Source organism: Coffea eugenioides, chromosome 11 (genome assembly GCF_003713205.1).
Source record: "Coffea eugenioides isolate CCC68of chromosome 11, Ceug_1.0, whole genome shotgun sequence".
Classification (NCBI taxonomy): domain Eukaryota; kingdom Viridiplantae; phylum Streptophyta; class Magnoliopsida; order Gentianales; family Rubiaceae; genus Coffea; species Coffea eugenioides.
In genome coordinates, this window is record NC_040045.1 from 29,318,829 (window position 1) to 29,344,531 (window position 25,703).

The 25,703-nt window shown below is 37.4% G+C and overlaps 2 protein-coding genes and 1 non-coding gene across 3 annotated transcripts; 1 reads left to right on the forward strand and 2 right to left on the reverse strand.

Moving 5' to 3' along the window:
* Positions 1 to 702: 702 nt before the first annotated feature.
* LOC113752211 lies at positions 703 to 2,487 on the reverse strand. Its single transcript, XM_027296339.1, has 3 exons — positions 2,097 to 2,487; positions 1,469 to 1,976; positions 703 to 1,435 (listed from the first exon to the last, which is right to left on the reverse strand). The coding sequence occupies exons 1-3, from the start codon at positions 2,485 to 2,487 to the stop codon at positions 703 to 705; spliced, it is 1,632 nt and encodes a 543-aa protein (XP_027152140.1).
* Positions 2,488 to 17,323: 14,836 nt separating this feature from the next.
* Positions 17,324 to 18,421, reverse strand: LOC113752212. The gene has a single exon (XM_027296340.1). The coding sequence runs from the start codon at positions 18,419 to 18,421 to the stop codon at positions 17,324 to 17,326; it is 1,098 nt and encodes a 365-aa protein (XP_027152141.1).
* Positions 18,422 to 19,052: 631 nt separating this feature from the next.
* On the forward strand, positions 19,053 to 19,159 carry LOC113754545. Its single transcript, XR_003465228.1, has one exon. It is a non-coding gene; the product is annotated as a small nucleolar RNA R71 (small nucleolar RNA).
* Positions 19,160 to 25,703: the final 6,544 nt, after the last annotated feature.

Here is a 25,703-nt window from a genome sequence, read left to right on the forward strand (position 1 = left end):
CGTTTCCACTCAGATACAACCTCTACTTTCACTGGATCCACAGAAATGCCATCTTTAGATATTACGTGCCCTAGAAAAGAAATTTGCTCCAACCAAAACTCGCACTTGCTAAACTTGGATATAACTGATGTTCTCTTAAAGTCTGCAATACTATCCTCAAATGCTGTTTGTGATCCTCTCGAGTCTTAGAATACACCAAAATATCATCGATAAATACTACAACAAATTGATCCAAGTAGGGTTTAAAGACTCGATGCATCAAATCCATAAATGCGACAGGAGCATTCGTTAAACCAAAAGGCATCACTGCAAATTCAAAATGACCATATCTGGAATTAAAGGCAGTTTTCGGTATATCCTCTTACCTAATTCGTAACAGGTAATAACCTTGCCTCAAGTCCAACTTAGAGAAAACTACTGCTCCTTGCAGTTGGTCAAACAACTCGTCAATGTGTGGCAAAGGATACTTATTTTTCACCGTAACATCATTTAAGCCACGATAGTCAATACACAGTCTCAAACTACCATCCTTCTTTTTAACAAATAAAACAGGTGCTCCCCAAGGTGACTCACTTTCTTGAATAAACCCTCGCTCTAACATATCTTGTAACTGCAGTTTCAATTCCTTAAGTTCGGTGGGGGCCATTCGATATGGTGTTTCTGCAATGGGAGTGGTTCCGGGCACTAAATTAATCTTAAATTCTATTTTCTTTCGGGTGGCATGGACTTCAACTCGTCAGGAAAGACATCAGGAAATTCATTCACTACTAAGACATCCTCCAGTTTCACCTTATCTCCAGGAGTATTAATTAAGAAGGCTAAGTATCCTTGCGCCCCTTTACTCAACAACTTTCTGGCTCGGATCCCCAAGACAAGTGTAGACGAAGCTAACTTACCTCTCACATCAAACTTAAGAGTTGCCTCACCGGGTATCGAGAATTTCACCACCTTAGTTTTACAATTCAGTTGTACATTATAACGGGCCAACAGATTCATGCCTATGATCACGTCGTACCCCTTAAGGTCTAAACTTATCAAGTCTCCTACCAACTTCCGTTCTCCTACCCAAATCTCACAATTTCTATAAACCATATTGGTAATTAGATTTTGATCTCCAGTAGGTGTTTTAACTTCTAAATCATAGGGTAATTTAACAGGACTCACATCAATACCGCACATAAAGGCAGGATTCACAAAAGAATGGGTTGCCCCAGGGTCAATTAAAAGCTTAGCTAAGCGGTGGAATACAAGAATCGTACCTTCTACCACTTCAGAGGACTCAGGAGCTCGCTGATAGTCCAAAGCAAAAACCCTAACAGAGGATTTTGGTCTACTCCCACTAGTAGTTGGTTGCTTAAGGTTTGATTTTTCCGGCTGAGCACCCCCATTTCCCTCACGGTTCTTAACAGGACATCCGGCGAGCTGATGATCGGAACTACCACAACGAAGGCACTTCCTCAGTTTTCACCAGCAAGCGTCCTCGATGTGGCCTGGCTTACCACAATATCCATAACTTGCACGAGTAGTAGGTGCAGGAACTCCTTGGGAGATAGTCCTCTGTTGTCCCTGTCCCCTTCCACTTTGAGTTCTTCTAGATGGAGCTCCTCCTCTCGATGCCCCAGCAGTTCGGGCTCCACCCGTACCTCTTCCAAACTTAGGAGGTGGCACATTTTGATCACCTCGCGCAGGAGCACTACTAGATGTACTACGCCTCTTAGCTTGATAGGTCTGCACTTGAAATCGGGTCTGCTCCACGCGTTGAGACTTTTCGAGAGCATCCTTAAAAGTGTCGAATTGAGCAACAGCTAAATCCTTCTGAATTTCCACATTCAATCCTTGTACAAATCGCCTTATGCGCTTTTGTTCACTAAACACCAATTCTGGGGCAAACTTGGAGAGTCGAGTGAAGTGAGTCTCATATTCTGCTACACTTAAAGCATCTTGATGCAACTTGATAAACTCGTCCTCCCTTTTCTCTTGGATTAAGGGCGGAAGGAATTTTTCATTAAATTCTCTAGCAAAGTTAAGCCAAGTACGGGGAGTTTGCTCCCTATCCCACTTTGCCCGTACTACGTTATACCAGGAACGGGCTACACCTTCCAGCTGAAAAACGGCGAAGGTAACTTGCCTCTCTTCAGTGTAATGTAGCGCGGCGAATATATCTTCTATTCGCTCGAACCAATTCTCAGCAACTTCGGGTTCAGGTCCTCTAAGAAATTTTAGAGGAGAAAACTTTTGAAACCTCTCCAGGGCCCTGTCCTCACCTACTTCAGGGTCCCTTTGTTGGTTACCAGGTACTTGACCCAGCTGGTCAACCAAGCGAGCCAGTAAATCAGTCATTCGATTGATAGTCGTAGCTACCTGGTCCCCTCCATCTCCTAGGGGTCCCTGGTTCTGATTCGCCACAGAACCTTGTTCCTCTCCTTGGTCTTGAACTTGCCTGGATTCGCGCCCACGGCCCCGAGCACGTCTTTGTCTAGTCTCCATTATCACTCACTGGCCTAGTGCCCATGTATAGCAACTAACAGGGTAAGCAAATATGGGTATACAATAGATGCTTATTCATATTTAAAAGTCAAATAAGAAATGGAATCGGAGTTACGATAAGAAAGTGAAAATGCAAAACAGTTAAAGCCAAATGTCGAAATAGAGTCAAGGTCAAGGTTGAAGTCAAAATCAAAGGTCAAAGGTCAACAGTCAACAGTCAAAAATCAAAGATCAAGGTTAACAGTCAAAGCATTATATATTAAAAGACTCATAACAGTCATTTACAAGGTAACAGAACCAAAAGTAGATAGTACGAGCCTCAAAAGTACAGATATAGTCGTACAGTCATATCAAGCAAAAATCTAGTGCAAGCAGTCAAAAGGAAGCTATACAACCACCACGTCACTACCTCCCCTATCCTTTCTATATACGGTGATCAAAATCATCCAAAATAGTAGCCTAGAAGCAAAGGCTTAGTCCGTCGTAGGACTAGTTGACCCATCAGACTAGGCGGGTTCATCTCCGACCTCGCCTCCTATATAAGAAGCCTCATCGCTTTCATCCCAAATAAATCATCACAAATGTGTAAAATCGATTCAGTTCTAACCCTCGTTTTCCTGGCCTTCTTAACCATGCGCTCCTGCGCTTCTCCAAGTTGTGCACAGAGGTCATCTACCCTTTCTTGGCCTTTAACTACATCGTACTCAAGTTCCTTAATTCGATCAGTTTGCCTCTTACTAGCTTCCCTTAGTTGGTTCACTTCGGCTTCAAGTCTAGCATTGTTCTTTGCTAACTCCTTCCTTTCCTCTACCACGGTCAAAACGATTGTATTGGGATAAGCATAGATATGGCGGCACTCGCAACGCCGATGGCGGTTAGCCGGACTCCAACGTACAGTGGCCCCTCTTGGCCGGATCTGATACTTAATCATCGGGAGTACTCCACGGGGCTGCTCACCAACTGGACTATCACTAGGGCCACTATGTCCGTCCATCCTACACAAAAGTGTAGATAAACTTAAGTACTCTTAAGGGAAATAATCAAAGACAATCCTCAAGTCGGAAATTTCTAACTCGCCCAGGCTAATTCAAACCTAGGCTCTGATACCAACTGTGACAGCCTCACCTCTCTCTAGGGCGAAGCTTAGGGTATCAGCGGACTGCCTGCCCAACTCTCGCCGAGGCTCAGTCGATCAAAGAACTAACAACTCAAAATAATTGGTGAAATAACTTCAAATCAAAGTGTACAAACCCTAATGGCATATAAACGTCAAGCCAACTTTTCAAACTTAAAATGGTAAGCCAAAAGTCGCACTTACCACTCCATACTACAACTACATAACATAAGTCGAACTTATGAACTCAAGTTTACAAAAGTCAAAAGTAAAGTCGTCTTAACAAAAGGGTTACAAGTTCAAACAAAATAAAGCTAAGAAAGTGCTCGACCGTTAGTCCATCCCCGATCTGTTAAGGAAAACAAAGGGAGTGGGGTGAGTTAAATCTCAGTGAGGTTCCAAGTAAACAAGTAAACACATAACCAAATAAAGACATAAAAATAACCAAATAAATACTGCATAGTACAATGACTAATTTAATCACAGTTCAATTCAAGAATACGGGTGGCTTCCAAAAGTCAAAACCCCTTGAGCTTGATCATACCAGGGTCCGTTGACTCTCCGTCAACGTTTGTATTTAAAGAATATACGGTCCGTAGAACACCTCCAGTCTCCGTCTACCAATCAACCCCCTACCGGACCCGCACTCCATAAACAATAGTTAGGTAATACTCGAGTATACCGGTTTCTAGTGTTTAGTATTCAGTCCCTAAGGTTTATCGGTCTTCTCGACCAAGCTCTTGCTGGCTTGATAGAACCGACTCACCTAAGGTTGGGTACCCAAACAGTAGCAGTAGTTGATGGGATATCATCCAAACAACTCAATTACAGGCATTCATGGAGATATAATATCTCATAATAACAGTATATAGAGCTCCAGTGAAAACAATGGAGATCGAGTGCGATAAAGTACACACTCGCCCCCATTTTATCAAAACAGTGATTGGTTTTAACAGTAACAAATCAGGCATTTCAAGTATCCAAGTATATCACATAACAAGTGGTAGCAGGTAGTGGAATACTCACCTGTCAAGCCAAACAGTAGTTAAACGTCAAGTGTCTCGGTTACGACCACCTTCGTTTCCCACTCCTAGGGCAACGAGTGAAAACCGTTAACAATTTGGTTCATTTCTCACTCAATCGTAGGCTCATTAAGAGATCAAGTGAGTGGTTAAAGCCACACAATTCATCATGCAAATTTGGCCCAAAATGCAGTAAAAGTTCATGAGAAAACAAGTTCAATAAGTAAATGAAAGTTGGGCAAAAGAAAATTTTCATTTTAGGTTAAATCGTTCTTCGCGCGTAAAACAGTCGCGCCCACGCAGTCTCGGTAAAACGGCTATATCTCACTGTAGGAAGGTCGGAATTAGGTTCCATCAGCGGCGTTGGAAAATAGACTCGAAGGGCTTTCCAACGGTACTAATTACACACTCTAGGTCATCTCTTAGCTGTACCAGTAGCTCGGACAAGTTGGCTATTTTTCCAACCCTGGATCAGCCCTAACCGCAAGCAAAACTACATTGGTTTTTGGTGCTATCTTCATTTGTTTTAGTCCAAACTCACCCAAATCTGCCCTCAAATGTTCATATACAGGGGGTCACATCACTTAGGACCATTGGAGTTCAAAATATAACACATCAACATGAAATAAATAACCATAGCAGCCTAGCATTCAAGAAAACCAAACCAGTCCACTATATAGACCAAAACCACTACCTTCCTTACTCAAATTTCATTCCAATTCACACATGAGCTTAACCATTCTCTTGCCAAGTTTCTTAGGCATGATTAAGGTGTAAATAAACCACAAAAATCAAGATGAAACCCCTTCTTCTCCTGCCGATTAGCCAAGAGGATGAAAATAGTCCACAATTTTCTCTATTCATCCAACCTTCATTCTCAAATGATTTTCACTTAAACCACATATCAAGTGTTAAATCTAACTCAAAAAAGGTGTAAACCATGTAAATACATCATAAACAACCATGAATAAAGGTTAGGCATTTCATCAAACACTTGGTAGGCATACTAACAAGCTTAACTACTACTTGTTTAATTCAAGGAATTAACCCCAAATCTCAACCAAAACAACTTGTATTTCACCATGAAAACTTAAAGTAGATGATATAACATCATAACCCCCAAAATTAAAGGTCATTTACCTCTCTTACAAGTTGCTTAGGTCACCAAACAATCCACCAAGATGGAAGCTTCAAGCTTGGATCAACCACTAGGAATGAAGGGAAGTTTCTCAACCCACTCAAGATCTTTCTCTTTTGATTTTTGCTCTTGATTTACTAAGGTTAGAAGGCAAGAAAAATGAAGTCCTCTCCTTCCTCTCTAAGCTTCAAGAAAGTCGGCCAACAAGAGGAAATAAAAGGGCCAAATTTGATTTAAATTCTTTCTAATCCCTTAGTCAAACAAGATCCATGGCTAGGGTTTTGCCACTTGGCTCCATCCTTATCCAATCCTTTATTAATCTTTGACTAATGATATACTAACATTTCCAAATGTACCAATACATATTTAACACCTCTAATCCTACATGTAAAGTTCCAACCTCTAATAAAAGAACACTTGGTAACATATAAGTGATAGAAAAATATAACTATCTCAAGAAAATTGTTTTAATTGAAGTAAGAGAAAATAAAATGTAATGTATAGAAATTGTTATAACACATAAGGAATATAATGTGAGGGCATATAATAAGTGATTTAAATCCTAGGGTAAAGCAAGAAATTTGAGGAAATTGTGTTTTAAAATGAGGGTTCTCACACGAACCCACGAGACGATGAGGTTGCCATTGTGGCTCTGTTTGTTTTCTACATTGGCGTAGAACTCCCGGATCAGATTAGGATAATAATGCTTTGGCAAGCCGAAAATGTTCTCCCATCCAAGGCACTTGAATGCCGTGGAGATTTTATAATGATCGTCCACCTCTGGTGCCAGATGCTTCTCAATTATGATCTCCTTGTCCAATCCGGCTTCATACCACTGTTGGTTTTCAAGCGAAGTAAATCGCGTGGTATCGTAGTCCGGAAGTGGCTCGTCACGGCTAGTGGAAGCTATCTTAGGCCTGAAGCGTGGAGGTGACTCAGGTGAAGTGGATTCCTCCACTGGTGACTCCTTAGGTGAAGGAGTTCGTTCCTCACTTGAAGAAGGAGTAAGAGTACGAATACGAGCCCTCCTTGTGCGAGCCATAGTACGCCTATACACAAACGAGAAGAATGATCATTAGAAACAATATAAACTTGCTCACACATGTTAAATAGAATTTAAGAAAATTTCGGCAGAGTTTCCCCTTGAGAAAGGGCTAAACTCCCTGCTAACAATTGACAATTTCAAGTACATAGCCTATTTAACTACTTCTCAAACGCAATTGTAATATCAATATCACTCAAATTTACCTATCCAAGAGCACATGTCCAAAATTCTCAGCATGCTTGATGCGGATACGGGTGTGCAATAAACAACTTCAACCTTGGGTCAAGGACCCTTTGATCAACATTGGTGGTCTGATGACAAGATCAAGATCCAAGAGGGTGAAGGAAGCTTTACAAGCCTTGATCATTCACCATACAAGCAAGGAGCAAACTAAGTTTGAAGATTTGATGGACCATGAAGTTACCTTGTTCACTTGTACGTTTAAAGCGAAGGAATGATCTCATACTTGTTAGCTTAGTTGGTAGTTGTTTTAAGACTGTCTAGTTTAGTAGTTGTTAGGCGTTTAGTATTTTATTACTTATTGGGCCTTATCGGAAAGCCTTAAAGAGCTGGCTCTTTAAGCTCTTTGTGCGGACCGAATTTCTTCCAGGTTTATATGGGCCGGATTTTTGCCCTAGTTTTAGCCTATAAAAGGCACCTCTTGTAAGAGTAAAGGACAGAATATTACAACCAGAAATCGTGAGGAATTTTCCTTCAAGTTCTTAATCGAACTTACTCTTGAATTCTTGAGTTTATGGCTTAGGATTCAAATTAGACTTTATCGATTAGCTTGTTCCCTAATCGTGGTGTCGCTTCATCCATCCTTATTTGCTTAAGGTTGCTGATTACCTTTGTGTGTCAGAGGTCTTGAGTTCATGAGAACAATCGAGTTCAATTTCTGTTGGGAGAAAAGATCCAACTCTGATAATTACAAGGTTGGGAGGTTCTAGGAGGGTCTTCCCCTAGGGTTGCCTATATCAGTTGGTAATCAGAGCATCAGGTTAATTCTCTTTTAATTGAAGTTGTTCAAATCTTGTTAGTTTGTGTCTTTTGTCAAAAAAACAAAAAAGACTGTAGCGATTACTGTTCATCGTTACTGTTCCGAATTACTGTTCATCGTACTGTAGCGTACTGTTCATGTTACTGTTCATCCGAGTAAAAAACAAAAAAACTGTTTGGGTGTTGTCTTTTTGTGTTTTCTGTCCAAGTTCTTGGATTTGTTATACTTGTGTTTGGGTTGTTAGGGTTTAAAGAAAAAAAAAAAAAAAGAGTCACGTACCTTATATTGTTTTAGTGTCCAAGTTGCTAGAGTATTGCTGGAATTTTCTTTTGAGTTTTGCTGAAATTCTGTTTTGCCTATTTCTTGAGTATTGGTTGTTGTTCTTGCAAACCCTAAACACCACAACGTAATTTGGGAAAATTCTTGTGTTTCTTGAACAAATTCTTGAAGTTCTTGGACCACCAAGTCTTGTTTTGAAAATTCTTGAACAATAAACCAAGAACTAGGGTTTTCTTGGAATTGGCATAACCTTTCATCCGTTTCTTGAACTTGTTGGTGTGATCTGAATTTGTGTTCCTTGAAGAGCCGAAAAAAAAAAGAAAAAAAAACGAAAGAGAAAAAAAAAAAGGAAGAAGAGAAGGAATTGGCTCTCACAGAAAGGAAATCAAGTTTTCCAAATCTTGAGTTTCCAATTCTTGATTGGTTTCCAATTCCTGATTGGTTTCCCAAAAAAAAAACTTGAGTCTCCAAACCTTGATTGGTTTCCAATTCTTGAGTTTCCAATCTTAATTGAATTTCAACGACCCCAAACTACCTAACCAGACCCCAAGCACCCCAAAATCAGTTTCCAAAACCAAACCTAAACCGCCACAAACACCTTAGCCACACCGCCTTTAAATTCTTGGGTTTCTAAAATCGGTTGAGCTAGTCTTTGCGAGCCGATTTCCCTGAAATTTGAGGACTGGTTCTTGCGTTATTTGAACATCCCAAAAGCACCACTTACCCTCCAAAATACTGACCAGAAACTCAGCAAAACAGCAGCTCAAAAAAAAAAGTTTCAGTTTCGGGTAGAGTTTTTCTAAGATTTACAAAATTCTGCTTTGTGTCTTATTACTTATAGGGTAATTAATTCTGGAATTTTTGAGAGTTGAGTTGTTTTAAGAACTTCGAAAAGGAAAATTGAGAGTGAGTGTGTTTTCTTGAGTGATACACGAGTGCGTTGCAAGGTAGACTAGGATACACTTGTTTTGCAGGTTGGACAATATGTCTCAAGAGGGGAACATGCCTGAGCCGTCTGAGACCGACGTGTCACTCAAACTGGTGCTCCAAACTCTTCAAAAACAAGCGGGGAAGCTTGAATTTGTGGTGACACAACTATCCGACAGGGTGGCTGCCATTGAGATGCGAGGTACTGGAGATATTCCCAATAGGGCTTCAAGTGCTCAGAGTGTTGAGCATGATGCAGATGATGAGGGGTATCATTCTAACACCTCATTCCGATTAAGGAAAAGCCACAGGGAAGCGAGGGAAGGTCGAGACCGACCTAGGAGAATCGATGACAATCTTGGTTCCATCAAGACTAAGATGCCTACCTTTCATGGGAAAAATGATCCTGAATCTTACTTGGATTGGGTTAGACGAGTTGAGCAAGTGTTTGAAGTCCACAACTACTCTGAAGAGAAAAAGGTGAAACTTGCAGCTATTGAATTTCAAGATTATGCATTTATTTGGTGGGAGCAAGTATGTGCCACAAGGAGGAGAAATAGGGAACAACCGATTGACACTTGGAATGAAATGAAGCAAGTGATGAGAAAACGATTTGTACCCTCCCATTATACTACGGACTTGTACGATCGGCTCCAACAAGAGAACGAATCTCTCAAGAGGAGGGGTTCCATGCAATCTACCTCTTTAAAGCCGGTTTATACAAGAGATGACAAGAAGGTTCATTCAACATTTTCTAAGACTAAACCTAGAGTTGAACCACCTCATGCGGAGTCATTTTGGGAGACATATCAACGTCTTCTACACCAAAAACAAATGGAATCAAATGGATGCTATCAAAGTGAGTTTTCTAAGAAGGAGGTAGCTGACCCTATTCCCAACAAAGGAGTATCTCATCCTATTGAACCATTTGTTGAGGAGGTTGATAATGAGAAAATAATTGAGGGCGTTAAACTAGATAAAGAGATGGAAAAATCTGATGAGATGAGTGGTAAAAAGGAAGAAAAGAGAGAAAGTGAGACGATTTTGAGCAAAAATGTGAGGGCTTATTATTTTTCTAACGAACTTACCTTTGCTTTATTTAGTGTTTCTTCATTTGTGCAGATTAAGCAAAGTCAAGTGAAGTTAGTCATGCCATGCTCCATTCCAAAGTCACTTGTACAATTCACTAGTTTCCATGGAGTTTGTCTTTTAGGAATTGAATCTATTTGGAATCATCTCATGGAACAATTTCAATTCAAATCTGTCCATACCAAAGGGGAATCACGTCAAATCCACCATGAAGGGAGAATTTCGAAATTTGACTCTCATTTGCTACCTATGGGTCATTCATCATCTTTACCTTCTTTTGAGTATAATTTCCATCCTAACACTTGTATTTCTTATCCAGATTTTGAAGAAAAGTGTAAAAGGCTAGCAATGCCTTCTCAAGTTGAATCAATTGGTGGAAGGAATAATGAAGTGGCAAAGGGAGTATTCACATTTAAAACTTGTTCTATACCTTCTTACCATTTAGTTGATGATGTACCATTAATTCTTTACCCAATTTCTAATTTGTTTCAAGTTGAAGGTTCTTTTGTTTTTGTAGGTTGTAAAGCTGTCCAAAATTTTTCAGTTTTGATTAAAGACTTACAACCTGATTTCGTGCTTATTCCACCTAAAGATGAGAAATTGTGTGTCACGCAAGATCCCAAAGCTGTCCTCCACGAGTTGTTTAGTGTCTCATCCATGCAACAAGTTGCTCCCAATTTATCCATGCAAGATGATTCAAATCAATGTCAACTAGTGCTGGATTTTACACCTTTGCACAATCAAGGTGTCAATGTGAAGCTTCATGACCAAAGGCTAATTAGAGAGTTTTGGATTGCCACTTGGGATTTTCACACGCCTTACACAAGCTCTTTCCTACCTTGGCGCATGTCCTTGTTTGAGCGCTTCCCGAAGCTGACCAAACGACATGCAACATGGCTCGTAGTCATTCGTCTACTTCCAACACTGCTGTCCTTTAAGCGCACCATCGATTTGTGGACAACTCACTTTCAAGAGGAGACTTTGAAGATTCGAGGACGAATCTTTTCGAGGAAAGAGGGAATGATGCGGATACGGTATACGGGTGTGCAATAATTAACTTCAACCTTGGGTCAAGGATCCTTTGGTCCACCTTGGCGGTCCGATGACAAGATCAAGATCCAAGAGGGTGAAGGAAGCTTTACAAGCCTTGATCATTCACCATACAAGCAAGGAGCAAACTAAGTTTGAAGATTTGATGGACCATGAAGTTACCTTGTTCACTTGTACGTTTAAAGCGAAGGAATGATCTCATACTTGTTAGCTTAGTTGGTAGTTGTTTTAAGACTGTTTAGTTTAGTAGTTGTTAGGCGTTTAGTATTTTATTACTTATTGGGCCTTATCGGAAAGCCTTAAAGAGCTGGCTCTTTAAGCTCTTTGTGCGGACCGAATTTCTTTCAGGTTTATGTTGGCCGGATTTTTGCCCTAGTTTTAGCCTATAAAAGGTACCTCTTGTAAGAGTAAAGGACAGAATATTACAACCAGAAATCGTGAGGAATTTTCCTTCAAGTTCTTAATCGAACTTACTCTTGAATTCTTGAGTTTATGGCTTAGGATTCAAATTAGACTTTATCGATTAGCTTGTTCCCTAATCGTGGTGTCGCTTCATCCATCCTTATTTGCTTAAGGTTGCTGATTACCTTTGTGTGTCAGAGGTCTTGAGTTCATGAGAACAATCGAGTTCAATTTCTGTTGGGAGAAAAGATCCAACTCTGATAATTACAAGGTTGGGAGGTTCTAGGAGGGTCTTCCCCTAGGGTTGCCTTATCAGTCTTCCCCTAGGGTTGCTTTATCAGAGTTGGATCTTTTCTCCCAACAGAAATTGAACTCGATTGTTCTCATGAACTCAAGACCTCTGACACACAAAGGTAATCAGCAACCTTAAGCAAATAAGGATGGATGAAGCGACACCACGATTAGGGAACAAACTAATCGATAAAGTCTAATTTGAATCCTTAGCCATAAACTCAAGAATTCAAGAGTAAGTTCGATTAAGAACTTGAAGGAAAATTACTCACGATTTCTGGTTGTAATATTCTGTCCTTTACTCTTACAAGAGGTGCCTTTTATAGGCTAAAACTAGGGCAAAAATCCGGCCCACATAAACCTGGAAGAAATTCGGTCCGCACAAAGAGCTTAAAGAGCCAGCTCTTTAAGGCTTTCCGATAAGGCCCAATAAGTAATAAAATACTAAACGCCTAACAACTACTAAACTAGACAGTCTTAAAACAACTACCAACTAAGCTAACAAGTATGAGATCATTCCTTCGCTTTAAACGTACAAGTGAACAAGGTAACTTCATGGTCCATCAAATCTTCAAACTTAGTTTGCTCCTTACTTGTATGGTGAATGATCAAGGCTTGTAAAGCTTCCTTCATCCTCTTGGATCTTGATCTTGTCATCAGACCACCAATGTTGATCAAAGGGTCCTTGACCCAAGGTTGAAGTTGTTTATTGCACACCCGTATCCGCATCAATGCTTAACATATCATTCAAATTCAACCACTTAGCATTTATATCCATAGACTTCATACCAATTCGTTCCTTGATCAAATGGAATCGGCTAAATGGCATCAATATAAGCACCACAACATTTAAAACAAATTCAACTTATTCAAAGAAGTAAGAAATTTTAAAAAAATGTTCAATGTGCTTAAGCCTAACAAGAAACACACCCTTTTACAAAATGCAATTTGCTCTAATGATCACATATTGTTCACAATTTGTATAACAGTGATTTAAATTCCTTAGAACAAATTCATATATTCAATGAAAGCAAAAATTCACAAGTCTAAAGATCCAAATTGCTCAAGCCTAATAATTGAGAAAAAAAATAAAAAATATCACCAAATCCGCAATTCTCTCAATACTAAGTATAAAAATAATTGTAACAACTTATTTCAGCACAATGTAGCACAATTGTATCAAGAAATTTCAACTTATTAGCAATTACCAAAATATTCCGAAAACTAGAAAAATGTAAAATTGGAAATTATAAAATCTCAAAAGAAGTTGCAAATTGTTACCTCAAATGTATAGGAAGATGCTAGAGGATGGAAATGATGCAAAAATTGAAATCGAAACAGCCCAAATTAGCCCCCAAATTGAAGAAGATTCCCTATTTGAAGATCAAAACCCTTTCTGATGATGTTTTGATGCGAAAAAGATTGGGATTTTTTATCATAAGAGTGTTTGGAATGTTTTTATGGTGAAAATTTGGAGGATTGATGGATGAAATGGAAGATTTGAGAAAAAGAGTTACAGTTTGCGATGAATAGGAAAGAGAGATCTGGAAAAATGAGGAATCGAGCCCTCGAATCGGTTCTAGCAGCCCTCGGATCCGACAGGGTTCAGATCCGTCACTCCAGAAGTTTAGCCAAGCCCTTGGATCCAATATGGTTTTGATGGATCCGAGCTCGGATTTCTTTTTCCATTTTTCAAAATCTCACGATCCGAACTCGGATCCTTTTAAATAAAGGCTCGGATCCTGGAGCTCGGATCCGTCTCACCAGAAACACAGACGAGCCCTCGGATCGTTTTGGATCCGAGGTCGGATCTCTAATTTCGCCTTTGATCATCAAGCTGATCTGAGGTCAGATCTGTCTGGGTTGAGTCGGATCCGAGTTCGGATCTGTCTTTTTCTACACTAATTGCAGAAACTGCAATTTTTCAAACTTTTTCTCCCTTTTCCGGCAAATTTCAAATTACACATTTGGACAAACTTTTTATCAATTCCAACCTCCCACGCACATGTAATATACCATAAACACAATATCCAACCTCTCGAAACACATCAAACACATCTATATTGAAAATCGAGGGGTGAGATTCTTTGATCATTTTTGCACCTTTACATCAAAATGGCACTTTTGGGCATTAAATGCACATCAAATGAGTCCATGAGCATTTATAAATATGTTATCACCAGAACTCACTTGAATATACTTGAAATGCACAATGTATATATGAATGGTAATTCTAAATACTTAAAGCACAATTCGGTAAGAAAACCTCCCTTTTTACACTTGTTCTTCAATTGTACCTCCAAAATGGATGATGAAACTCGGGTACCTCCTACAAACAAGTGAAATACATCTAATTAGTCAATTAAATCACACCAAAATGTAAGAAACACATAAAAACACGACTACAATATTATTATTGGGTTGCCTCCCAACAAGCACTTTGTTTAGAGTCGTTAAACTCGACTCTCCTATAGTTTTATTAACTCTCCATTGTGTTTCTTAAGGAGTAAATTACTCCTTTAGGAACCTTTTCTCTAACCAAATAGGGTTTCAATCTTTGACCATTTACTTTGAATGGGGCACTATTTTCTCCTTTTATTTCCACTGCTCCATAAAGAAACATACGAACCACATCAAATGGTCCGGACCATCGAGACTTAAGTTTTCCAGGGAATAATTTAAGTCTTGAGTTAAACAATAACACCTTTTGTCCTTCTTCAAAATGCTTAGGGAAAATGTGTTTATCATGCCAAAATTTCACTTTTTCTTTATAAATTTTGGCATTCTCATACGAGGTTAACCGCGATTCTTCCAATTCGCTTAGCTTGAACATTCTCTTTTCACCTGCAGATTTAAAATCAAAATTAATAGTCTTAATAGCCCAATAAGCTCTATGTTCTATTTCTACAGATAAATGACACACTTTCTCATAAACAAGCTTATATGGAGACATTCCCAACGGTGTTTTAAATGTCGTTCTATATGCCCATAAAGTATCTTCAAGTTTGTTTGACCAATTCTTTCTCGATCGGTTGACCGTTTTCTCCAAAATGATTGTAATTTTCCGGTTAACCAACTTCGCTTGATCATTGGCTTGAGAATGATAGGGGAGTGACTTTTTATGCCTGCATCCATATTTAAGCAGTAAGGTGTCAATAATTTTATTACAAAAATGCTTACCTTTATCGCTTATTATTGCCTTTGAAACTCCAAACCTGTAAAATATGTTCCGTTTAAGGAATTTAAGCACAACTTTAGCATCATTAGTTTGTGAAGGAGTAGCCTCCACCCATTTCGAGACATAATCAACTGCTAAAAGGATGTACTTATTATTATATGAGATAGGAAATGGTCCCATAAAATCAATGCCCCAAACGTCAAATAACTCAACTTACAAATATGTAGTCAAAGGAATTTCATTCTTTCTTGAGATATTACCGGTTCTTTGGTATTGATCACAACTTTTAACCCAATTTCTAGCATTTCGGTATATAGTAGGCCAATAAAATCCAAATTGCATATCTTTGCTATGGTTTTAGTTATACTAAAATGATCTCCCGTTTCAAGAGTATGACAATGCATTAAAATACTATGTACCTCATCTTCCGAAACACATCTTCTAATTATTCCATCTGCACAACATTTGTAAAAGAATAGTTCCTCCCAAAAGTAATATTTAACATCATTTAAGAACTTTTTCTTTTGATGAGAATTCAAATCACTTGGTATCACTCCACTAACTACAAAGTTAACTAGATCAGCATACCATAGTGACTTATAAATTGCCATTAAAAACTCATCTGAAAATTCTTCTTTAATGGAGAAATGGTCTTCTTGAGGCATTTTTCCAGTCTAGAAAAATGATCAGCAACTAAGTTCTCGGATCTTTTTTTATCTTTGATCTCCAAATCAAATTCCTGCAATAATAAAATTCATCGAATTAGTCGAGGTTTTGCATCTTTCTTATTTAAAAGATATTTGAGTGCTGCATGGTCGGTATAAATGATAACTTTAGATCCTACTAAGTACGATCTAAACTTATTCAATGCAAAAATCACTGCTAGCAACTCCTTCTCTGTTGTTGCATTGTCAACTTGGGTTTCATTTAACATTTTACTTGCATAATAAATGACATGAAGTCGCTTATCATGTTTTTGCCCAAGAACAGCCCCAACTGCAAAATCACTTGTATCACACATCAATTCGAATGGCAAACTCCAATCCGGTGATGCTATTATAGGTGCGGAGACAAGTTCCTTCTTCAACCTATTAAAAGCAAGTAAACACTCATCATTAAAGTGAAAAGAAACATCTTTTGCAAGTAATTCACATAAAGGTTTAGCAATTTTAGAGAAATCCTTAATAAATCGCCGATAAAATTTCATATATCCAAGAAAACTCCGAATGCCTTTTACATTGGTAGGTGGAGGCATTCTCTCAATAACCTTTATTTTGACTTGATCAACCTCAATACCTTCTGAAAAAATTTTGTGGCCTAGAACAATACCCTCACAAACCATGAAGTGACATTTTTTTCAATTGAGTACAAGGTTTGTTTCTTCACATCTCTGCAAAATTAGATCTAAATTGTTAAGACAATGATCATAAGTAGATCCAAATACAGAAAAATCATCCATGAAGATTTTCATAATTTTCTCATTAAAATCAGAAAAAATTGCCATCATGCATCGTTGGAAGGTAGCCGGTGCATTGCACAGTCCAAAAGGCATCATCCGAAATGCAAAAGTGCTGTAAGGACAAGTGAATGTGGTTTTCTCTTGATCTTCCGGTGCAATTACTATTTGATTGTATCCTGAAAAATCATTCAAGAAACAATAAAATTCATAACCAGCCAATCTTTCTACCATTTGATCAAGAAAAAGTAGAGGAAAATGATCCTTTCTAGTAACTGCATTCAGTTTTCAATAATCAATACAGACTCGCCACCCAACCACAACTCTGGAGGGAATCATTTTATCATTTTTACCACGTACTATGGTTATTTCCCCTTTCTTTGGCACTACATATATAGGAGAAATCCAAACACTATCAGAAATTGGAAAAATTATACCTGCATCCAGCTATTTAAGGATTTCTACTCTTACCACTTCTTTCATGTTTGGATTTAACCTTCTTTGAGTTTCAACCACTGGTTTAGAATTTTCTTCTAACAAAATCCGGTGCATACAAATAGTTGGACTAATTCCCTTGATATCAGAAATCGTCCAACTTATAGCGTTTAAATGCTTCCTCAAAACACGTAAGAGTTTGCCTAGTTGTTCCTCATCTAGTGCTGCATTGACAATTACCGGCAATGTCTTTTTTTCTCCAAAAAATGCATATTTGAGGTGCTTAGGCAGTGGCTTAAACTCAAGCCATGGTGCTTGCTCACATGATGGTGAAGGTAGCCCTTTGCTCAGTCCTAACTCCTTATATGCATTTCTCCTTTTGTAAGGAACCTGTGCCTGCAAAAATTCAGTCATTTCTTCAACTTGTTCTCTTTTAAGCCTACACCATTAAGACAAAGTTCAAGAGAATCATTATCAAGATTAACTTGACTCATCTCTAATACCAATTCATCACATATGTCAACAGAATAAACATGGTCAGTAAAAAAGGGATATTTCTCCATTTTACTCAAATCAAATTCTACTTTCTCTTCACCAATTTGAAACTTGAACTTACCTCGTTTAACATCTATTATTGTACCTGCAGTGGACAGAAATGGTCTACCAAGTATAATAGGTACATTACCATCTTCCTCCATATCTAAAACAACAAAGTCGACAGGAATAATGAATTTCTGCACTTTAATAAGCATATTTTCCAAAATGCCCATTGGATGTCTAATAGACCTGTCAGCCAATTGCAAGGAGATGTTAGTACGCTTTAACTCTTTCAACCCCAATTGCCTAGCTACAGTTAAAGGGATCAATGACACACTCGCACCCAGGTCACAAAGTGCTTTAGAGAATTCTACATTACCAATAGTGCAAGGAACTGTGAAACTCCCTGGATCTTTCAACTTTGGTGGCAATTTGTTTTGTATGATGGCACTACATTCTTCCGTTAATGCAATTGTCTCGCTATCTACTAACTTTCTTTTCTTAGTCATTATCTCCTTGAGAAACTTTGTGTATGAAGAAATCTGCAAAATAGCATCAACAAAAGGAATGTTAATATGTAATTGTTTGAAAATATTGACAAACTTGTCAAATTCTTTATCATTTCTCGAAGGTTTCAATCTTTGAGGAAATGGCACCGGTGGAGGAATTGGTGTTGTTTCTTTTATTTGCGGCTCACACTCTTCCACCTTTTCTTTCCCTTCAATTGTCTTGTTATCATCTCCCAAATTGCTCAACTGCTTGTTTTCTTTTCTTTCATATTTTCTCTCACTTTCAACTACAGGTAGTTCACCTACTTCTTTACCACTTCTGAGGGTTATGGCCTTCACATGCTCCCTTGGGTTCACTTCTGTCTTGCTAGGTAAATCCCCTTGATTTCGATTGTTAACCGCATTAGCGATTTGGCCTAATTGGACCTCTACATTTCTATACATATTGGTGAGTTGGTCCATCATTCCTTCAATTCTTTCAAATCATTGAGTAGTGGCACTAGCTAGCTTTTCAATTTTATCATTTGACACATTTGCCAGCTTCTCTATTGCCAATTCTCAAGCTGGTTTAGACTCCGGAAGTGGTTGTTTCAGTTGAAAATTCGGTGGATTAACTGGTCTTTGTTGGTTCCCTTGATCCTTCCATCCAAAATTCGGGTGATTACGCCATCCTGAATTGTAGGCATTGGAGTATGAATTATTTTGGGGTGGACGGTTGTAATTGTTGAGATATTAAACCTGTTCGCTGCTAGAACACATAGAATCATCATGATCTCCGCCGCAAGTAGTACAACATACAACAACTACTCCTTGATTAGAGCTAGAACCAACATGTTTATTAAGTATCTTAACCACATTATCCATTTTTGCACTTAACATATTCAAGATATCTACTTCAAGCATACCTGCGGTTCTCCTTATATTACCTCGTTCGTTTGCCCATTGGTAGTTGTTAGCAGTCATTTCTTCAATCAATTGCTGAGCTTCCTCAGCTATCTTTCCCATCAAAGCTCCTCCCGCTGCCGTATCTACATGTGTCTTTGTTGGATAGATGAGACCATTGTAAAATATTTGGACTACTAGCCAATCTGGTAAACCATGATGAGGACATCTTCGTTGCAATTCCCGATAGCGCTCCCAAGTTTCATACAATGTCTCTCCTTCCCGTTGAGAGAAACTAGTTATATCCATTCCAAATTTAGCAGTTTTTTCAGGTGGAAAGAATTTATTTAGAAACGCCTTAGCTAATTCAGCCCAAATAGTAAAAGTATTTGGAGGATGGGATTGTAACCAAACCTTGGCCTTGTCCCTTAGTGAAAATGGAAATAATCGAAGTTTAATTGCATCATCACTAATACCATTAAACTTAATTGTATCACAGATTTCAAGAAATGTTGACAAGTGAGAATTTGGATCTTTGGTAGCATTACCTCCATATTGAGATTGTTGTACCATTTGAATCAGTGATGGTTTAATCTCAAAATTATTAGCATTTACCGTTAGCCTTACAATGCTAGTTTGAGAACCTTGTGTTCCCGGTAAAGCAAAATCCCGTAGAATTCGCCTATTTGGTTCATTTTCCGTCATTTCTTCCTCAAATGGTAATTCTATCAAGATTTCTTTTATCGACTGCCAAACCTCTTGTTCCTCTTGATGCGGTGTATTCCTCCTTTGTTTCCGTAGTGTCCTTTCAATTTCAAGATCGAAAAGTGTAATTTCTCGATTTGATCGGGTGCATACACTACAAATAAAAACAAGAAATATTTTGCAGTTTTAATTGTTAAAATCAACTATAAACAACTTGAATAAAAACAATGAAAATATCTAAATTAATAGAGATGATTAGACCCTAATATTGCCGCTCCCCGGCAACGGCGCCAAAAATTTGACGGGATTTTTATATCAATGCAAGTTTAAATCCGATTTTATACCCGTCGACTACAAGTATACAGGCCGAAATCGTAATGTAGGGTATGTATCGGGTCTATCTCACGAGGAGCAAATTAAACAAGTACTAAGCCCTATTTTTCTCTATTATTTAGACTTACAAATGAATTTGAGCAGAGAAAGTATATTGCTATTGTCTACAAATCTGATCTACAAATCTAGTTTAACAAATGCTAAATGCAAATGAAGGATTTTCACTCAAGGATAAATCTAGGGATGTAACTTCCACTTATGGCATAAATAATGCAAATGAACAGATTTACCTCTTGTTATTATTCTTGTTTAATTAGGAATTCATTTCCAATATTACCAAATCTCATTTTCATGATGAAATGGCCTAGAGCAATATAGTTTTCCCTATTTTCATGGTGAAATACTAGTTCTACTCTATTTTCCTTCATGAAATGCTGGAAAATCCACTTAAGTGTACATCTATTTTCATGAATATACAACTCAAGCTCTACTCATGTTTTTCCATTGTTACTATCAATTCTCATTGACTAATAACAACTATGAATATGCTACTGGTGATCAAACAACAACAAGTAATTATAACTGCATAAATAGACAAGCTAATACAAGTATAAATCACATTCAATTCATATTATTTAGCCATAAGTTTCATCTACTCCCTAAATAAAGAAGTTTAGCTACTCATGAATGATATAAAAATCAAACTCACAAGTTTATTAATGCAAAACATCATAAAGTACAAGTACAAGAAAGATAAAAGAAAGCTTAGCCAATTGATGGTGAAGCCCTCCAATTTCTGCTATGTTCTTGTACAAGATGATTACAAGTGAAAACTCCAAAAATTCTTCTCCAAGAACTCCTAGCTAGAGAGAAACTAGTTACCAGAAGGAAAAACTAGCTACGTAAGGTCCTCTTGCTTCTTCATTGTGTCTCTGCATAAAAGGTGGTGGAAAGGCATTTTTTTTCCTTCATGATTTCAACTACTTAGATTTTGTAAAAGAAGTCAAAAGATATATTGTTTTGACTTGTCAATAACTCACTTTGTCTTCCCTTTTATTGCAGAAGCATGTGCCACCGATTTCACTCACTCAAGATAGCTGGAAAGTTGTGTGAAAAGTGAGAAAAAATGATTGTGCCACATGCAGAAGAGAGAAGCAGATCCGAGCCTCGGATCCGAGGGGTGAAGATCGATCCAAGCTCGGATCTTATCGATCCGAGGCCTTTTTCTGATGGATCCGAGCTCGGATCGTTTGTCCTCGGATACACTGCTCCAGAAGTACATATGAGGGCTCGAATTGCCCTTTACTCACACGGATCCGAGCTCGGAGCTCGGATCCGTGCTGGTGATTTTCCAGTTTTTCTCTTCTTTTCCTTTCTCTTCATTTTTGCTCCTAATTTCTTGTGTACTTTATCCTTTGAACAATCCTTACATTTCTTTCAGCTCGTGTATGAATTTCATACATCAATGTCCTTCACAATTTCACCAAATTAATGCATTAATCTACTCATTTATCAAGTTTTGAACACTTAAACAATATTTAAGCAATTATCATCAAAAGAGTTCAAATATGGCTTTAATCTTCTCAAAACATACCAAAAGTTCATGCCAAACTTGTACAAAATGTACGTTAAATATTCACTTATCAGTACAAAATCACTTGGGTCAAAAATCAGTTAAAATCATAAAAATTCGGCCAAACCAGTGACTCAGTTCAACTATTTAACCCAGTTCTCAAACTTTTCTTTCTTGTTTTTCTAAAACATAATTTGAGTTACATAAATTGTAAAACTTTCATTTATTAATGGGAATAAAAAAAAAAGGCTACCTACTTAGTATGAACATCAAAATCACTCACTTCCTAAATGATTTCGAGAAGTTTTCATCCCTATCAATTTATCAATTTATCATCAGTTATTCCAACTTGCATTATAAAGCCATATTCCCAACAAAAAGATCTCGAATTGGGTATGATTGTTTTAATTTAGTTTTTCAAATAATTTTGGAGAATGTACATATTTTAGACATGAATTCACATTTTTATATATAATTTTTAGGTGTATATATGATAGCAAGTCTAATATTTCTGTAACATTTTGTATTTTTGGTCAAATATAATCAAGAACTTAATTTAAATATTTCTGAAACTTACATCAGCAAATTTTTAAGAATGATCCGACCGAGTTAACCAGTTGACTCCTAACTTAATAGTTTAGTTGAATTGCTATCTGATCCGAGTTTAATAACATTGCCCCTCCATTACGCCTGGTCTAGAGACTTCATCTTAGTACAGTTATGATGGTTAGTTAAGCTTTTCAAAGCTGTGAGGCTAGCCAAGCTTGTTGGCACGGCTCATAGGTCACATATGCTACGAATTTCCAGCGACTCAAGAAGAGTAAGATTTTGTTGCATCTCTTCCGGAAAATAACTCAATCCTTCGAGACTACTCTCAATTTGAAGGGAATTAAGACTGCCGAGATTGGAGATCGAAGCCTATGCCATGTTCGGGCACTTCCAGACGTCTAACTCATCTAGGGACAGCATGTGTGGCAATGGCATCAACACTAGGCAACTGTTAAATGACAAGAATTGAAGTCGAAGAAGTATCTCTCGAGTAGTAGCAGTACCTTGGACGAGGACTACTTCTCTTCCTAACATTCCTTTTAATTTTAGGAGGGAGGGGGGAGGGGCAGTGATGGTGGTGGAGGAGGGGAGGGAATGGGTGGTGGTGGGTGGTGAAGGTTTTTATTAAAAAAAAATTAAAATAACCCACTAAAATTTTAAATTTTAAAAATATCTTAAAATACATTCTCAAAAACACTCCCAAAAACACCTTTGTTTTAAACAGCTCTGTTTTAAAAAACACCCCCAAAAACAGCTAATTCAAACGGAGATATATTCTCAAAAGCTCGTAATCTATACGGAGCCATAATTTTTCTTACGCGTTAATTTATAAAACTTTTTAGTCAAACACAAACTACCAATCAATGCTGTTCTAGTTTTGTTAGATTCTCACTGTTTATCAAATTCATCAAGATTTCTATAAACTTCTAAGCAAAAAACTTTAATCGCCTTAGAACTTTGATTTGTATGCTTTTAGTTCTCCAACTATGAATTTTCAATAAATGCAATATCTCAACCTTTCCGTCAATTTAAGTCATAAATCATGACGGAACCTACCTCAAAACAATGTAGTATTAATGCTACTTTCTCAGCCTTAACGTATTAACTGTTGATTTTAAGTAAGTAGATGTATACAGACTAGATCTCTACAGAATTTTGACTACCACGTTATTTTGCAAACTGAGGGATGAAGCATTTATTGCGCAGAGCACGAAATTTGGAGATGATTATCTAGCTAAAACAATTGTTTTCAATGACCAAATTTAAACTATTTTACAATCGAGATACAAGATGGTAACAATTGAAATTTCAACTCAATGATTCCGGTCAATCCACTAGTCACATTGGAATATCATTTGCAATCCTTCAACCATTACCATATCCAATCAAGATTCCAACGTGAAATTTTGTATAATCTAGTATGTGAGGAGTTGAACAGCTTACGAAAATAAAAAATTTTCATCTCAAATGGAATGTCATACTTTATAATAGCAAAATGAAGAGGGCAATAATATCTATTGTACTCCGTCATGTGAGAAAAAATTTCTATTTGCACGAAGTAGAAGATCCAAACAAGACAATTGTACTGCTATCACTGAAGATTAGTTAGGGCAATGTTAGGTAATGATGCATTAGGAAAGTATTGTACATAAGATAGTAACTTTTTGGAGATAAAATGTCCATTATTGATTAAACAAGGAATTCCGATCATGCTAATAAGATTTTAAACCGCTTCACTCATTGCAAATTAATTTTAAGATAAAAACGTAGGTTACTCGACTTGATATTAGAGTTGAACCTCAAGTTTTATTTGTCGACCTGTTTATAATTTTACCGGTGACTCAAACTTTTCTTTCCAAGTTGAAGATTCTAGCTAGGGCTCTATTCATTTGTACCTCGAGTCCACAAAACCTGTAGTTTTGAGGGTTCTAAGGTTCCACTCACCTGTACCTCAAGTCCAAGTCAATTCGGGCATGTGTCAAAGGGGTGTTAATAAATAAAATGTCCCACATTGATTAACTTAGGAACTCCAGCCACATTATATATATGATCCTGAGCCACTCTTTCATTGTCAACTGGTTTTAAGCTAGAAGCCATGGTTATTTTATATGCTTTGATTGATTCAATTACTTCATTGCATATTTTGAATATATTTTTAGTATAAGAAACTTGACGTGAGTGCTATAATCAAGTTACAAATGAGATAAGAACCGCTCTTTTTGTTTGTTAAAAAAATGTTTTGAAATCCCATAATATTGTACCCATATTTGTGATGTTTTATAAATTCATTCTCTTTTCAAGCAATTCTAGTGATAAGAGAATAAATAACAAAAAAGGTATAGACTATCTTTCTAACGTAATTTCGTGTGATAGAGCAACTATAGTAGTTAACTATGACCTGTCTCTCTTGCCAACATTGCTTAGGACAAATAAAACATTGTATTGATTTGTTGCCTTTATGATAACTGTTTTCTCTTGGTAATAAAACAAGCCAGCAATTAGCTATAGCAATGTCTAGCTAGCTTATGCTCAAGCATGAAGTCCTACGCAGTTATTGGACCGAGTTGGAGATATAGACTCAATTTCACATGTTTCATCAACTCACATGTCTAAAATTTGAGTCCCACTTCATGGATAGTAAAACAACACTTATTGGCTTTCTTTCAAGAACATCAGACCGTTGGTATCTTTAAATTCATTTAGTAAGCATCAAAGCCCTTCTCTATTTAGTCCCTTTTTCCTTCAAAGTTGTACTTAGTGCTGTAATCCTACCAGATTGTTGTTATAAATTCTCGTATTGGGATTTTTTGTTGCAACCAATTGTTTTCGTATTCGGTCGAGATTATCTTGGAGCCACGATGACTTGAAAGTGATAAGGACATTGCCTCTTTGTGTTGTCTTTATCGTCTAAAAAGTTTGGCTTATTATAAATTTGGGACTTCTGTAGGGCTTCAATTGGTGAAGTTTTTCCTAAAGAATGCACAAGCTCTTCAGCTGACGCATCTTTGTGCTTCTGAGTCCTAAAATATTTCAATTAATCAAGTTGCAATTGTTCTAGGCATCGCGAGAATCAAGCAATGTAACTATAGAGATCAAGTGAAATGTAGATGTTGTTCTTTTAATTGGAGTATACTGTCTATATTCTTGTGCTTGTAATCCTTCATTGAAGCCTTTGTCACTGTTTATTCAATATATTTCTATTATTGGTCATGGAAAGGATTGTAGATGATCATTAATATTGGCTTTCATAAAATATGTTGTAGTTTCTACATTAATTTATCATTGCAAGGTCTAAGCCCAATTCTCGATTGAGATTCTTTATTAGACTAAAGATACACGAGTTTAACAACTTTTTAGGGCAAAAAATCTGATCAAGTTAGGTCTTTAATGAAATTTTCCCTAATGTTAGTAGATTTCCCACACAGTCCAATAGTTAGCAAAAATTATAGGGTTTCAAGGAGATCTAAATATGTGGCTAGTTTGTATGTGATTTTAATGTTCCAAAATGAGTATCTTATACTAGTTTTGCAATCATGCAAAAATAATTTTTTTCTGGGAACATTAACCTTTTTTTGATGATATTGTTCATTGATTACTGTACTTTATTAATGGACCTTTGAAATGTTTTGCTTAGAACAATCTTTCATGTGGCATACTTGGTTATTGTGAGCAAAACGTTTGAAGCATGGCTTGTCCTTTTCT